The 17,915-nt window shown below is 36.6% G+C and overlaps 1 protein-coding gene across 1 annotated transcript; it reads right to left on the bottom strand.

Annotated features, from left to right (window-relative positions):
* Window positions 1–1,389: 1,389 nt before the first annotated feature.
* chrna3 (cholinergic receptor, nicotinic, alpha 3) lies at window positions 1,390–16,677 on the bottom strand. Its single transcript, XM_088921838.1, has 6 exons — window positions 16,617–16,677; window positions 14,320–14,459; window positions 9,925–9,969; window positions 4,041–4,150; window positions 1,992–3,108; window positions 1,390–1,518 (listed from the first exon to the last, which is right to left on the bottom strand). Exons 1-6 carry the CDS (start codon window positions 16,675–16,677, stop codon window positions 1,390–1,392), a joined length of 1,602 nt encoding a protein of 533 aa, XP_088777964.1.
* Between the last annotated feature and the right edge of the window lie 1,238 nt (window positions 16,678–17,915).

Below are 17,915 nucleotides of genomic sequence, written 5' to 3'. Positions count from 1 at the left end.
TCCTAAAGCAAGATTGGGATTATTGAGACTAGAAACAAAATTAGAAAAAAATAACCCAAGTTTAGATATTTCTTGAAAACCATCAGTTATTTAAAAGCAATCACATTAAGAAACATTTAGGTCTACACCAAAAAGTAAGGCTGATTTGCATGTTTGCATTCAGGGTGCTTAATATACAGTATTCCTCACTTATTACTCGTATTTATCCTTTTGCTTACTCTTAAGAAACACCATAATCTGGGAATGTAACCAAGGTAAGATGTGCAAATAAGGCTGCTTCAATGGTAAACGTCTAGCCACATTATTCCCATGAGCTCTAAAAAGTGCAAAACATCTCTAGAACATGTCGTTCTAGCTTTGTAACATGTTCAAAGAGGATTCATTTTCATATGCATTTCATGTCATATACAGGCTTGCATATACTGTAATTGTGCCTTTTCAGGCATCATCCACTTGAAGTGTAAGTGCAGAGAAAACAATGTCTGTCTTAACTTGTAATGGAGAAAAACGATTTATTCTCATATTTATGGAAATAAACCTGACTTTAGCAACCAATTTCATCAACATAAAAATGCTCTGTTCCTACCTTTTTTACTGTTCAATAACTAGTATCAACAACATGCCTTTATATGCACTAAAGGTTTTGCCACTGCATATTAATAATTGTTTACTGGTAATAATTGAATAGTGGATTTTATTATTTTTAGGCACATGATACATATTTCTAAGTACCAGGCTAGCACGGACATCTTGCTTTTCAGTAATAAGAAAACTAAGACATCAAATGTTCATTTAAAGCATTCGCAATATAAGATAAATTCCAAAAGTAAAGTATAGTGCAACGTTTTATATAAATTTCATCGCAGACTTCAAAGCCCTAAAAGATAAGGCAAATATTATTTCAATTTAAAAGCAACAAAAAAAGCTGAGAATGAACCTAAGCAAATAAAAAACATAGCTCCTTTAATTACAAAATCAGAACAGAGCAGCTTCATGTTGTGCCTAAAATGCTTTATGCATACATATTGAATGATGTAAAAAAGTAAATAAAAAAATATTTAACACTACAGAGTGCACAAAAACTATAAAAGAGGTAACACTGACCAATATGATTTCAATATTAAGTGGGATATAACATCAGAGATATCAAGTGTATGTATTTTTAAATGTTTTTTTATATAAAAAAAGCCCTTTGAGGAGCAAAGTGTTAAAAGTATGATAGCCAATATTTCAAATTTTAATTTGATTGAAAAATGTAAAATGCAAAAAATGAATTTCAGTGATGTCTTGCTTGTAGTTAAAGCCCCTGCTTCTTGGGATACTTCTAATACAAAATCTGAAAAATAGAACAAAGTAGAGGGAAATATACTAATAGTACAGCACAGACAGTTAACTATCGTCTCCTATGAGCAGTGGCTGGAGGAAGAGGCCAGCTGTCCCCAGGATGCACACCAGTATGAAAACCCACAGGAAGATGCGATCTATCACCATTGCCACATATTTCCAGTCATCTTGGATCTAGATTGAAATAAAAAAAAAAAATCAAATAGAATGGTCAGTGCTTTTACTTAACTTGGTTCACTACCAGGAGACTCATACTGACACTGTGGAGATGAGACTGTATATGTTTTGCCCTGAAATGTCAGAGCCATCTGTCAATTTGCTTTACCACCATGCCAGTGGCACCAGCGCTGTTGGTATGTCCAGACATCTGCTGATACACTGGCCAACTTGTTAATCACCACTTGTAAAATCCTGACCTTCATAATCTAATATACACAATGCCGACTAGAACATGTGATTCTGAACTACAATATAGGGCTCAATGTGCACTTTGAATAAATATCTGTACCACACGATCCCTCAGGTTCTCAGTTTTGGTTTGAAGTAGAGAATGTGCATACCTGACTCTAATATCTCCATTTCCATAGTCATGAATGAATATTTTTTTCCTTTATAGTAACATGGTGGCTGTGCTTGCCTCTGCTCACCTCCTTTGCTTCATTCTGTAGCCTCATGTTCTCAGCAATGTATTTGACACTCTCAATGGCATCACGCACTTCAGGTGATAGGGCTGACATGGAGATCAGGGCATCCAGGGACTCGGAGCTGGAGTAGGAGCTACCAATATCACCACTGCCTCCTCCTAGGCCTCCATCAGCTGGCAGTTTGGTGGTGCGCTGGCGCCAACAGCAGTTGCAGCGGCCTTCTTGACAGAGGTATCCATCCTTAGTGCTACACTTGGAGTCTCCAATGCCAGCCAGGTTGTTGAGATTGGATAGCTCAGTGCTGATGAAAATGCGATGTCTGTGATGGGTGGCATTGGAATTCTGCTGCTTCTGCTGGTTGTGGGTATGAGGGTAAGGCTGTGGTGGGAGATATTGGCTAGTCTTCTCAGGTTCTCTCTCTGGCCTGGTCATGAACATGACTCTTGGGAGGATGCCAAGAAACACGGTTCTCACCCATTGCGGCATGGTGTGGGTCTTGGGTGTTCGGTAATGGACGTTGAGCACAAAGACTGTGATGACGATGGATAATGTGACAAAGATCATGGTGAAAAGAAGGTACTCCCCAATGAGAGGGATGACCAGAGAGGTGGAAGGGATGGTCTCAGTGATGACCAACAGGAAGACGGTCAGGGAGAGCAGAACAGAAATGCAGAGGGTTACCTTCTCACCACAGTCTGAAGGTAAATAGAACACAAGCACAGTGAGGAAGGAGATGAGCAGACATGGAATGATCATGTTAATGGTGTAGAAAAGGGGAAGCCGCCGAATGTATATGGAGTAGGTGATGTCAGGGTAGATCTCCTCACAGCAGTTGTACTTTATATCATGTTTGTAGCCCGGAGCATCTATAATTACCCACTCGCCACTCTCCCAGAAATCCTTGAGATTGATGGTCGAGCCAATCAATACCAGGTCGATCTTGGCTTTGTCATAGGTCCAAGAACCAAACTTCATGGTGCAGTTCTGATAGTCGAAAGGAAAGTAGGTGACATCAATCTTGCAGGAGCTCTTAAAGATGGCTGGTGGGATCCAGGTGACATCTCCGTTGTAGTGCAACAGGGCTTTGGTCTTGTCATCCACTTGGAAATCCCCCACCGCACTGTGGAAAAAATCAGATTAAAACAGTAGAACACACCAATTAATAGGGATTACAGAAATGCCAATTAAAATGATTGGATCTGATCTACTGCTGTACAGAAAGTAAATGAAAAAGTGAAAACTTTAGCATTCAATTTTTTCATTCATATTGCATTGTATTTGGCAGAGGAGCCGAGAAAAACACTAAGGTACTGTTACAATACCACTTAAAAATACTTTTATGCATGTATACTGCTGTAATTAATGTAAGAAGTATATGATGTCTGTTTACAAATGTTATCTTTTATGCTGCAATTAGTATCAAAGAACTGTTTTTTAATTGAAACAAACATAAGTGACTAAGAAAGGCCAAATGGTTTACTACCAAAGTATACCTTAAAAAATTATTAATGATGCCTTCAAATAGGATTTATAATTGATTGTATTACTAGCTGTAAAGAGAAAGCAGATAGCACATCTACTTTCACTTTTTACTTTCACTTCATACTTTTTAACATAGAATTGACTATAATCGTTCCTTTACTACCATCTACTTTCCTTTCTTCAGCAAATCTTTCAAAATTAATTTGTTCAAACAGAAATCATATGCCCTTTAAAACACATTGTGTAAAGAAACATCTAAACAAATAAACTGAATCAATATATTAGATATTACAATTTCAGAACCAAAGCATTAATGTTCTTTCTATGACCCAAACAATTGTCCTGCTGTTAGGATAGCATGAAAGGAAAATGATAATACATCAAGTATGGCAATGCGTATATCCTTATAAAACATCACTAATGGCCTGGGAAATGTTTCTGTTAGCACAGTCTTCACAATGATTCACTTACGTGATGGAGAAGTGTGATGGGTTGAAGTATAACAGACTTTTTGAAAATCAAAAAAGCTACAGAAAATGGATCCCTGTGGCTATGGGAAATTCTGCTTACTTGTTATATAAGACAATATCAGGCTTCCAAATTTTATTTGAAGGCACTCGGATGAACTCTACACCTCCAAATTCACTGGGATCCCACTTCAGTTTATAGTCATTCCAGATCTGTGAAGAGAGAAAATGAGATTCATCATTTTCTACAGAAGTGTAGTTATTTGCTTTTTCATGTATTTTATACATTTCCAAAATACAATAACTCATTTGTTATTACATTTTCTTGTTTCCAAACAGTGTGATTCATAGTCTCAGCATAACATTTCCTATCACAATGTTAAAACTATAAATATCTCAGTTTCTCGTATAACACTTGTTCATCTTTTTTTCAGAAATATTCACTAGAATTCACTGTTTTCTGTAGTGTAATGTAAATGTTATATTATATAGTACAGAATATGAAATGGCATTCTTCCTTTGGCGGTAAGTCTATTCTACTGTTTAGTTAGCTGTCACGCCCGACATCCCTCCCTAGAGGGCGCTCCACTGCTCCCATTATTGTCCTTGTGATTGTTAAGCTCCCCAGGTGTACCCTCTTAGGTTTATTATTTATAGACTAGCTCCTCCAGTCCTCAGGGCTCATCATTAGGGTAAGGATGTCGCGAGGCCCGCCTGGCACCACGAAACCCTACGTCCGTCTCCTGACGGCATAGGCCTCATCCCTGACAACTCCCGATTCCCGAGCCCGGGGTCTGGAGGATCTCGCCCCGTCACCCTTGGACCTCCATGTTTTGTCTGTCCGTGTGTTCCCCCCTCCCGGGGATTTTAACCTTGTTGCGTCCCAGGATGGATCACTCGTTGATGGACTCTCGGACTGTGCCCTGACCTGCCTTTGGACCCGTTTGGATTTGGATGCCATTCTTTGTCTTCCCCGTTCACTGTCTCACGGATTGTCACTATTATTTTGTGCACTATTAAACCCCTGTGTGTTCCCTTTTACCACGCCTCCTGTTTTCTCCAGCTCTTACCGCATCGCATAGGGTCTACTACAAGATCTGACACGGATCTCAGTCTGTGTTCGTGACATTAGCAAGCCCCCCTATGCTTCTTCTGACTTCCTAAGCATGTAGCATGAAATCAGATTGAGCTTATAATACTTCCCCATAAAGTTTGATCAGAAATAATGTCCATTATAAGATCATGCAGTCCGTTTGTTCCACAGTTCTCTCTGGAGTTTTTGACGGATGTAGAGGAAGTCAAAGGCCAGTTGGGAATAAGCAACCAAAACTACCCTGAGCAATTCAGTTCTTTGTGCTTTTTACTAAAATGTTCTTTTCAGTGCCTCCTGGCCTCAAGCTTTTAATACATTTAATAACAGATAGACATTAAAATTTCTGGGCAAACCTGATCTTTTATTATCATGGGGGCAGAGATATTTTTGCTCTGATTATTTGCTTCAGAAATGAATATTGTCATTTGCAGAAAACCACTGTAAAAAAAAAATACAGCTTTAGGTGTCATCTAAGTGTTCTCCTTGTTTGGCTTTAAAGACCCTTACAACAAAAGACAATCCCCAGTGAATAAATATACAGTATAGTATGTATACACTTTCTAACATCAAGTTATGCATAAAATATATACAGCATTGTCATGGGATAGATCATTATAATAATTACAATATATTGAGCACATGCATGTCATTTGGAATTTAATTCCATATATTGTGGAAGGCTGTATAAATTAGAGGAAAAGTTTCAAAAGAACCGCAATGAAGCAAATAGAACTAAAGTTGGCACACTAAAGTTAAAAGTTAAACATGCAGAATACAGCCTGAGGGTCACTATTCACTCAACAGTGAATTTACTGCTATTTAATCCAAATGGCAGCCCATGTATGACCCTAGTAGTCCTGAATTTACCCTTTTTTCTGTTTTTTTTTCATTTTAGTAACATTGAGCAGTTTATTTCAGATTTTTTCATGAGTTAGTATATACTGTACAGTACTTCTGTACATTACTTTGTTAAAAGAAAAATTAGAATTTGCACAGTGATTTTAGTTTCTCCAGACGTCTTTTAAATTAAGAGTGCATTACTCATTCTCATTAACCTTTGCTTTTACCATGAATGGATATTCGAAAAGAAAAATCTTCAGTTTCTACCAATCACCAGTTTTCTGGGGGCATACTGTATATACAGCCTCTAAACCATTATCTTCCATCATTCATCACACTATCACCCCTACGCCATTCCCACTGTCAATACAGATGAGGTGTACAGGTACAGGAATACAGGTGAGCGATTCTGGCTTCCTCATCCCAATGACCAAGTGTTCACCCCTCAAACCAAGGAAATTAAAGCCAAATATATCAATGAATGTTGTTTTTACACCATTTCATCACTGGGACTTGATGGCATCATCTTAAAGTGTATTCAGTGTTTTTTCCTCTCATATGATAAAAAAGGAATCCTTTCTGCTTTATGAAAAAGAACCACAGTAATAACCCTTACCAGAACAGGCCACATTAAAGCATATAATATTGGAAAAGTGGAAACTGGTTCATCTGTCAGGGGGAAGATGTGCTCAAAATACTACTATAAATTTTTAACATTGTACAGTATAGAGCTGTAACAGTCGGAATCATCAGACATTTCAGGAATAAAAAGTGTCAAATTTGGTTTTGTAAACAAGAACTGTCAGTCTAAGTAAATAGTAGAACCAAGCTAGCCCGTTGACAGATTTCAAGAGGAAAAGGGTCAAAGTGCAGAAACAAAAAGTCCTTTATATTCTCAGGAATCATGAATTAAATAATTTCTCTCTGTCTTCTCCAGGGATGTCAGGAAGGACACCAAGGGTAAGAAAGGAGAAGACAGGTGGCTGATTGCAGGCAGGTAATTGAAAAGGACCTCCATTTCACTTAGGGATTCCCTGAACAGGCTCCATCAACATGTCTGGGATGAGGAGGATGAGACGTAAATAAAATGACCCACGTCGTATATCATTTGCTTCAGTCTGAGGGATCCCAGAGATTTGACATTTTTATTCACAGCTGACATTCCCATTCTACAAAGCTGTTTATTGCTTTGACCTTTCACTGCCTCCTCATTGACAGTTCTGCAAGATTCGATTAAATCTGAAGGAGAGCACAAAGGACATGGGGACAAGGCAGAGCCGATACAGGGCCATAGGGCCATTGAACCCTTTTCCCCCACAACCAGTCTTCTTTATGCTTCATTATACACAACATTGTGAAGTTTAATAATTGGAATTAGACAATCATTTCCAGATGCTGACTTCTGTTATACAGTAGAAACACTTATTCCATTAAGGACTCTGTCTGCCAGACAAACATTTAAATAAACTGGGTAGAATAATCCATTATTTTAGGCAGTTATTGTCTTACCTGAGATACTGAGGTAAATATTCCAAACTGTGTGAACTTCTGCATGGAGAATTAATCCTTAAATGTGTTTAAATGTAACAAGCTGGGACAAACAGATTTGGATCGTGTATACCGCTGGAGTAAAGACTGAATGTCTAAATACAACGTCAAGTCAAGATTTAAAAAATTAAATTACCAACATTATAAGATGATTCCTGTAGAATTTATCTTTAAATAAGATACAAAGTGTGATAAAAGCATAATTACAAACCTGATCATCTGTTTTAAACTTTTAATTTTGCAGTGAGACAAACCTACTGTACATCAACACTATAGAGAGGAGTGATTTTTTCACTAGAGAGCATTAATCTGTGTATTATTGCTTACTCAAAAGCCAGGACTCTAGCCTTTTCCCATTCTCTTTGCTGGTTTATTCAACTAATATGCAAACAGTATATTTTATGTTTTCACTACGTACAGTGAGAGCTATAACAGTCTTGCAATTGCAGCTAACAAATCTGGAAACTGTGTCATCAGTCTAACTAGATCATTCAGTCTTATTTATCTATACAATTTATTTAATTTAAAAATTATTCTTCATTATTCTATGATTTGATCATTCACAAATAAGATAGCAAATATTTTCCTTTTTGCATGTTCTGTTATTCATCAGTAGATGGCAGTACATCAGAGAGGCTGGCCATGCAAATCTGACTTAATTCTACTGTAGCTGCAGAGGTTTACAAAGTCTTGTGGGAAGGACATATTAGCTGAGAGATTTAAATGCCAGTATTTTTTCCCTTAAAAAATACTGTATGTATGCAATGTGGAGTAGTGGGAAGGAGCTTTGGACTTATAATTGGAAAGCTGTGGGTGCAAGTATTGACTGGGATACTGGCATTTATTCCCCAGTGAATTGGTCAGTACTTAACAGAGACTTCTTTAGTAAAATGCTCTCCTGTATGAATGAGTTTGTAGCCTATGAGGTTTAGATGAACTGCAATTACTGCTGGTTGAAAACTAGTGGTGGACACTCTGTTGTACACGGAAAGCACATTGAGCTCCGTGGACATGAAAAGTGCCAGATTAAAGCCACGTTGTTTAAAACCAAATTTGTGTCTAATGGATTTATATGGTTAGATTTAAGGTTTATTAATATTGTTATGCATACAGCCTCCATTGCTTGCGAGAGCTGGTTTACCAGAGTGGTGATGTCACCGCCCTTCGCTGTGGATAGCAGGGACCACAGCCGCTGGGTTGATGGGAGATTTCCCTTTAGCTCAACTGGCTGGGACCTTGCTGAGTGATGCCGGAGACCCAGGTTCAAGTCCCCGACGGTAGGGGGCCGACCTGATGTGGCAGCGGTGAACGCCCACGTGAACCCTGAAGCGCTACAATATTATTTAATAGGGCGTCAGTTAGGTCTACTACAATAACATTACAGTTTTTCCCTTGTGTTTTCCACAGGATGAATAAACAGCAATACTAATTCTAATAATAATGTAGAACTGTTCTGACAAAGTTGTTCCACATAGCATTAATTAATATTTAAATAAACTGTCCTGTTATTGCATCAAAATATAAATGTTTCATTAATGATGAAAACTGCAATACCTCATAACTGCTTATAGAAGCTTCCCACCATGCCATTCCAGTTTAAATTTGACAGGTCTCCCCAGAATAATTGCATAAGAAATAGAAAAGCATGTTCGGCAGTCTAATGCACACAAATAGAACAATCGATATTAAAAGATTTAAAAGGTTTGGGCATATTAATTATTAAAACCTCAAAATGCAGCTTTATAGGACAAGAGCATAACAGCTTAGTTAAGCATTTGTTCACTAGTACCTCCACTGATCATCACATTACTGAGACAAGATGACTGTACAGTTTGTGAATCTCTAATTCTCTTTCCTTTGTAAAAGATAGTACTTTGAGATATATAAAACAAAGGAAACATTAACAAAATATTTTCAGAATGGAATATATAAAAAGCAAAAGTTCTTAAAGTTTTCATCTTGGAGTCCATACTGTATGTTACAGGTATTACTGAAGAATCTCTTTACATCTATTGAGTTCACAGGGATTTTGATTTCTTTACACCTTTTTGATACATCTTCACAAAAGTGTTTACAACGAAGTATCCAGTGCATATAATTGAGATTTCCAGTTCTTTAGACAGTAAATTGTATCATTTTTTAGATGATAAAATGACATCAGTTGATATGGAAGATATACTGTATTTGGTAGCTGAATGCTTAGTAGAAACATGCAGTAGACATGAAATCTGAAAGGTAGATTAAGAAACACTGTCAACTGTATTTGGTATGTTTCACTTTTAATATTCGCCTTCAGTTTAAATATATGTTCAAGTAGTTCATATTCAAATTGTGGTATTAGAGATCAGATATTGCAGGTCCTGGCTGTGATGTAATGATACATTAATTTTAATTCCATACACAAAAGGAAGGATTTTATGAATGATACCACCTCTTTTTATGATACCACTTCTTTTCCCCCTAAATAATAATCCCTTAAAAATTTGAGGATAGAAAATTAACTTACATGTCTCAGCCAAAGATTTGTTTCCATGATCTGATTGACTTCATCCTGAAGATAAAATAAATGAAAGAAAACAAACAAAAGACAGTTAAATATTAATCAACTGCAACTTTTTTGTTCATGCTTAGAATGTGTGTTTGAATGTGTCTGGCACACATTTTAATTAGCTCTGTCCTGTTTTCTGTGGTGATTCAATGCAAATATATGTATTATTAAAATGTGACTGTCTGCACAGGGCAAAAGAATAAAAAAGGGAAAAGATTAGAGACAGAAAAAAATATTTAAAAAAAACTATTATGATATATAAAACAAAACACCCATTTGATTAAACTAAAAAATAGAACCAATAAAAAAATGAATTTTAGAAATCCACTGAAAGTTCTTTGTACTTCAGCAGAGCATTTTCTAATGAGGTTCCAAAAAACTGAGACAAACACCTGAGCCCTCAAATCCGTAGGCATTCTTTGTATGAAAAGCATCTGTTTCAAGTAGATAGTCAGAAGAGAATGGGAGATCAAGTGCCACTTTTATACTGTCACAATCCTCTCCGGGAAATATAACTGCTGCTCCCAGACAGTTTTTTTTCTCTACTGACAGGATAAACAAGAGAAACCAGGAGTCAGTAAGTCCTGGAGAGATTTTAGTGCTTTGAACTGTGAATAAACTGGCGCCACGTGGCTGTCTGATCCAGAAAAAAACTTTAACCATTACAGCAGTTTTCATATGAGTTACAGTAAAACTTAATTTCATCACTGAAAATGGTTTGTAGGTAGAGTAAACTTTTAAACCATAAAGGAAAGGTGTGCCAGAAAGTCCAATAGTGCACCAGGATTTTTTTCTGGAAGGATTAAAAATATGGTGTGTGTTGCGGTATCAATTGAAAAAGATGCACCTTTTCCTCCTGTCAGGTCCTGAAACACAGTCGCAATAGAGTCCAGAAGTAGTTGGTCAATGGTAAAGCAATGTGTTTACAGGAAGTGATTTGAGTCCTTGCTTTGAAAACTGCTTAATTGATTAAAGAGACCTTCGTCTTGGAGTAATAGCAGAAATGAGATTTTTTGCCATCAAAGAAGATTAAATATTGATATATTAAGAATATAATCTTATAGGGCTTTTTAAAGCATAAGCTAAGGCATCATAAATGGAAATGGTTTTACAAGGAGCTGACTGTAGCTGAAATCACTGTCATTAATCAAAAAGCGCAAGCCACAAGAACACCTAAGGTCAGGAGCCAACATCTGATTGCTGTTTGATGGAAAGAGTTTTTTTCTTTTAGCTTGGGAAATTGGTTAGAACCTTGAAGAAGTATGGTTGAAAAGCAGTTAATATTTTGTCAACATACAAAGTTATTGACGAAACAAGTGTTTGATTTTGACATTTTTACAGGGACTATTTGATATTTTTTTGTGCTAATACGTTGTTTTCTACACTTCTAATGTTTCATGTATAATGTTCATGATTTCACTTTTAAGATCAAAGGAGAATCAGAACACATAGGCTTCTACCTTATTCAATCAGAGTAACAACTCAATTAATAAAAATTAATAACAAAGAGATCACAGACTAAATATCAACTTCTGAAAGTTTTTTTCAATAGCTAATGCTCTTTCATTTGGTCTCTCTAACCAGATTCAGACCCAGACAATGTGATAAGAAGTTATATGTTTATGCACTCAATACATAGAGGATTTTCAAGTAATGGTAAGCATACTGGTAATTCATATTAGGAACTACTATTGCTGTAGGTTTAATTATAAGAATATTTTCCAACCTTATAGAAAAGTATGTGCTAATTGACAGTAATTAGATGGTATCTTGTATAAGCAGCTTTCTAAGCTGTTGTCAATACATACACAATTCCACACAATTTATTTTTTCTTTTACTAGCTTCAAAATGTCTGATACCCAGAATTTTCACTATGAACATCTTTATTTTATTTTCTCCAGCATATGGGAGCATATGCCGTGTGCTTATTAAGTAAAAGCCCTCCAGTGTTCACTGCTGCAATGCAGTGTTCATTTGAAGCATTTACATATATATCTTATTTAATTAAAGTCCTCTACTTCAGGGCACTCTCAGTCGAGTACTGAGATGGATGCTTTTACTGAACTTGACAGAGTAAACAGTCCAGTTGATGGAAGGAGTATTTATTTCGGGTTTGTTCTGTGTTCTTTATTTTATATCACCTGCACTAAACACACAACCTCCCCATCTTTTCTTGTCTTGTCACATCCCCACACACCGTTCCCTACCTGCATCACGCTAACACCCATCAGAAAAATTTGAATCCAACAAGCACTGATGCATAGTTCATAGGTCCTAATCAGGTCAACATACCCTAAGGCCTATTGAGATACATACAGATGTACACAGTTTGTCTCCAGCCTGGAGACTTAAGAAGACAGTTCTTATCATAAGGATCCCAGATAGGTCTTCATTTTATATGCAAAATGGCAATAAATGTTTCCTAAAAAGGCCACCGGCAGCTAATTTTTGAAAGGACTTAAACATTGAAAAGCAAGCACATAATATGTGATATGTGATAATATGTGATAAACCAGTTGTCAATTCAAGTTGCTAATAAGAAGTGTACAGTACGGCTTTTTACTTTTATAAGTAGTGTATGAGACACTGAATTGAGCCAACAAGCAGAGTAAATTAAATGCTTTGCCTTCTTATAACAAAAAAGACGTTGCTTCCTAATTATCTAATCAATGGCGTTATTTTAGAAGTAAAGCTCAATGTTGTTTCTAAGTCTTGTAAGTAAATTAAATCCATCTGTACATATTAAGCAACAAATATTAGTATTCTTATTTATTCCACTGCAGACTACACTGTATTTCCCCTGTGGCAAGGAGTGACTAAAAAGGCATACTGTCTGAGTCATAAATATAAAATACTAAAAGAATGTTTTCAAAATGCATTTATACATATTCTCTAGTTTAAATTTGTCTTGCATCAGGCAATAAATGACAGTACTATCAGCAGAACATATTAGAATACTACTGTAACATTAGCAGAGTTATTTACTGAGCTCATTTAAGCTGACGAATTGCAATAATTTATTAACACCATTTTGCTTTTTGCACTTAAAAAAATCATACTATTAATGATTTAAGAAAATAAAAATTATTCTCTGTTTTAGATAAGTCTACGTGTTTCTGAACAAAAGCAGTCTCCTGCACCTACTTCTCCACACTTTCTGTCAGATCTCTTCCATTAATTATTGTCTAGTCACTGACCTACACTAATCCATTAGCTCTTAATGGTCAAATTCAATATCTCCCATTCGATGGCCTCTACTTATCTGTCACATAACATTCCATTGTATCATATCAAAACAAACTAGACTATATTCCTCTTCAGTCACTAACTTCTGACACCAGTCTGAAGAAAAGCATACTTCTTTAGGAACTAACACAGTCTGGGTTACGTGTTAATTTAATTGATTTAATTAAATTAAGCGGTTTCAATATCTTTGAATGTTAACTCGGATACTTTTAGCAATTAAATATGAGAAACTGAATGCCCTACTGATTATACTTTAAAGACTTAAAGGTGGTTTAGGCTTGGAGGCAGTTTACAATTCACTGGAATTTTCAGAAGCAGCCTGAAAGGTACAGTATTTGAAGAAGCATCAGTCAAAGTTCTGCAGGGAGAAATCAGTTTAGCTGACAGTAGTTGTTTGACTATGATGGATTAATTTTATGTAAGACATTGAAATCCAAAAAGTAATAGGCTGTACTGGGCAGAGCGGTGACTCTGTGGCTAAGGATTAGCGCTTGTGGCTAGAAGGTTGCTGGTTCAAATCCTGCAGCCAGCAGAGGAATCCTACTCTGTTGGGCCCCTGAGCAAGGCCCTTAACCCCAACTGCTCCAGGGATGCCGTACAATGGCAGACCCTGTGCTCTGACCCCAGGCTCTCTCCCTGTCTGTGTGTCTCATGGAGAGCAAGCTGGGGTATGCGAAAAGATAATTCCTAATGCAAGAAATTGTAATGGGTTAATAAAGTAATGTTGTTGTATGTTTATGGTCCTCTATTGTAAGCAGCAGTATCAAGCTATCCTATGTATTGGGATATTTAAGTCCTTTAATTCCCAGAAATCATTACTCTACCTTAAAACACACCACCTCATAGCCTTTGCATTTTCTGCTAACATACACAGTGCCCTTTCAGCTTTTTATTTCTTGTGATGCATCATAAATCAATGCATATTCATTTAAGGAAGTGCATCACTATGATAGCACTCTCTGGATTAAGTCAAAAGCCCCAATGTTTTATTTAAGTAATGATTTGTCATAGCTACACATTCCATTTTCTCATAATATATAGTGCCATTCAAGACAAAAGCCACCTGCATAAGCCTGACAAAGACAAATCAGAAAGTTGATGCCTACCACTTTAACCAGCTGGGACATGGACACTTCAAACTGCACAATGACTGGGTCGGACACATTTTCCACAGGCCGTATGTACTGGTTGTAATTGGCAAAAATAACAGAAAACAACCGGTGCTCTGCTTCAGAACATGTACCACCTGGAGAAAAAAGAAGAGAAACATCGTCACACTGCACGAAATAACAAAAGGATGCACCGCTTTCTCATTGATATACAGTATACTTTCTCTTTGACTGTTCCAAAGCTGTAAACTTAATTTGCAGCAGAAAAAAGCACTACAGTACAATACATATTTCAGAAGTGCAACAGCCCTTTAAACAACAGCAGTAAAACAGATTTACACCTTATTAACTAGTGTATATTGACATCTTAACCTCTAAGAGTATGTGGAAATATAATAATTACCAACAGCAGCATGTAATCTTAAGGGGTTACCACCTTCCAGAGTCTGGAAGACAATGCTTCCTTTGTTTTTTAACTTAACTTTTTTTTCTTTTTACCTAGCTACATCATTTTTTTCAGTGTTTAAAGCTGGACACATACATTTTTATTATTTCAGAACGGTCCTAAGTCTTGATATTTACTAATCCCTCTAATTTTTTAATCCGGTTTAATTATCTTTTTAATTTATCACATGCAAATAGACAAACACTGCAAAATAATATTTACATGTCAGCCTCTTGCACAATATTTAAGCGGTTTAGTGTCAGATAACCCATTTGGCAATTTAAAACCACATTCTATGAATAACTAAGGAATTATGATCTTGGTGTGCGGTCTATCCATTATCAGAAAAACATTTATTGCTGTTAATTGTCGTGTCAACCCTTAGTCTATGCTGAAAGTACAGAGCTCAGGGCAGGACTGCACATTGAATGGGATGCTAGTCTTTTGCAGGGCACACACACAGGCATAATTTACCTCAATTAGCCTTTTCGGCATGGCTTAGGAAGAAGGAAGGAAAAAGACGCATCAATGTAAAAACCCATATAAAAATGAGGAGAACACGGTAACTCCACCAAGAAGGCACTCCAGGCCAGAATCAAACACCTAGAGCTTAAGGTAGTGGCTGTAGCTGTCATACCACTGCACTGACCGAACATTAAATCTCCTAATTGATGGCTTTCATCTGACGACGGAGGCGTAGCTACAGTACAGTAAGCTCCTGTCCAATATCTGCCGCTGGTCCGTCCCGCTAGGCACCCAAACGTCACTTCGAGAGCAAGATATCTTTCGCAGCAAGGAAAGATGCCAACAACGTTATCGTTAACGTTAAGCATCCTTGTTCATTTTTAATACTACACTGGACCCCTGTACCCTTAATACCTCCACTCTCAGAAGGGTATAAAGTGAACACCTTCAACCCTTCGTGCCCTTTTTTCAGAACAGCTTAGGACACGTACTGTACAGTACAGCTTCTTTTGCTTACCGATTTTAAAACAAACCGTGGAAGAAAGCCAATTTGTGTGTTTTAAGTTATTAATGCTCGTGAAATCTCAGGTAAATGTGTGTACTGTAATTCGCTGTTTTAAAGTAACTGAATATAGCAGCATATTCCCTTTCTTCTGTTATTTGTTGAAGTAAAAACGCGATATATAGCACTTCTTTCACTTGATGTAAAATACAAATTGAAGTAAGGGAGCATTCCGTTGTCTATTTGCAGGTAGGGCGTGAAAATTGTTAATCGGTAATACTGAAAAAAACAGTTCAACTGAATGAACTTACTATAAATGATTAATAAACGGACACATTTGCTGTCCTTTAAATTACTGTTGCTTTTAACTGTAACACGACGATTGTTTTCTTCTGTTTAATGAGATTAAATTACAATTACATTTTAACTGTTAAAAATATCATCCCAGTTACATAAGAATAAATGATCTTAAATGTGATCATACCTTAACTATTTTCTGTATCGTGAAAACACACTGGCTAAATGCTGACTTAACACTAGAATTCTATTTTCAATTATTTCCTACAACTGCATTATAAAACAATGAAAATGTATCATCATTTAGAATCATTAAATTAATCTATACATGTAGATTTGCACAAGTTTTCATGCTTGTCTCAGTATGTCGCTGTTAGTTTCCGAAGAAATGTATTTCAAAGTTTGGTTTGTAAAAAGACAGCTAAAAGTTTAATACCTTCTTAGAAAGCTAGTGCGGCACACATAGGTTACTGTAGGGTGCCATATGTACTATAACAGGTTACAGCGTATTAAATAATTCCCTCAGACTAGAATCCTAAAACGAAAAACACATGCAAATTTAGCTCAAGGATTTGCAGTACTTACCGGAGAGAAGAAAAACAATGTAGGAAAATGTAAGTAGAAACACAAAACACTTGGTTTTCATTGCGGGGTCTGTAGGATTTAATCCTCAGAGCTTCTGAGCGCAGACTAAACGGTGAGAAAGTGGGAGAAAGGGAGTGTTGTTATAGCTTCAGCACTGCAACAGCCTGAGCAGGGGAGAGAGCACGGCGAGGGAGGGCTAGAAAGCACGTTAGTCACAGCGCACTCAGTCCAAACAGGGTACGGCCTGCAGACTGCAGGTGAGAAACCTCGCTGGGCAGATGTATAAATCGTGTTCATTTAAATATGTGAATATATGTCCATCACGAATCTTGAAAGTAACTAAAAATAACTTTTATTGCAATTGAACGCAAGCAGGAATGTTTTTGTACATGACTTTTCGCACGGGTATTAAGAGAACGTTGTCTGTTTTTTAATTCGAAAATTCTGTACATTAATGAGTATTTCGTGTGTTGAGTATCGTATCAGCAACACCATGACCGTACTGTACTACTGCAGCCAACGTTGCAACCAACAATAATTTTCAACAGGCCTTGAACTTTCAGCACTCTTAATCCGAGCTCTCTGTAACTATGAGAGATAAACTCCAGTACGCCAAGAAAAAGTATGACATGTGTAGATGTTCTGGTATACTTTACTGTCCTGAAGAAAATAACCTAAAGGTTTGTGTACAAATTTGGAATTTATGTAGAAAATTATTGGTTGTCTATAGGCTATCTTCATAAGGGTAAGACCGTATCATCACTCACACGAAAATCACTGGAAATCAACACATTCCGTTACAAACACTTGCATATTCATCAGTGACTGAATAATATTCATCATGCCTTTCAATATGTCGAAGTTCAGACAGAGGCAAAGGAAACCCTTGTTGACTGTTTGGCCTGAATTAAAAAAAAAACTTACTGATTATAAGGGCCATACTGTGCAACCAAGTTTATTGGAGACATGGGAAACATCTTAGATTAGAGACCACATTGCTGTTTGGGATCCATTTAGAAGGTACTAAACAGCAAATTATACTCAAATACGATATTTTTCATTTTCACTTATTTGCATTTTTATTCCTGTAAAATAGTCATAATGCTTAGTTTAAGAGTCATAATGCTCAATACATGTTTACAGGTCTGTATATATATATCCTCTATTGCAGACGACAATATATTCCATGTAATACTATACTATAATACATATACAATACACCACCATTTCTTAAAAATAATTCTTTCTGAATTTGTAATTCATAAGGCAAATGATGTTGAATCTAATCAGTAAAAATTA

Source organism: Atractosteus spatula, chromosome 7 (genome assembly GCF_055471065.1).
Source record: "Atractosteus spatula isolate fAtrSpa1 chromosome 7, fAtrSpa1.hap1, whole genome shotgun sequence".
Lineage (NCBI taxonomy): Eukaryota > Metazoa > Chordata > Actinopteri > Semionotiformes > Lepisosteidae > Atractosteus > Atractosteus spatula.
The sequence above is the reverse complement of the archived record's forward strand: the minus strand, read 5'-3'. Positions and strand labels throughout refer to the sequence as shown.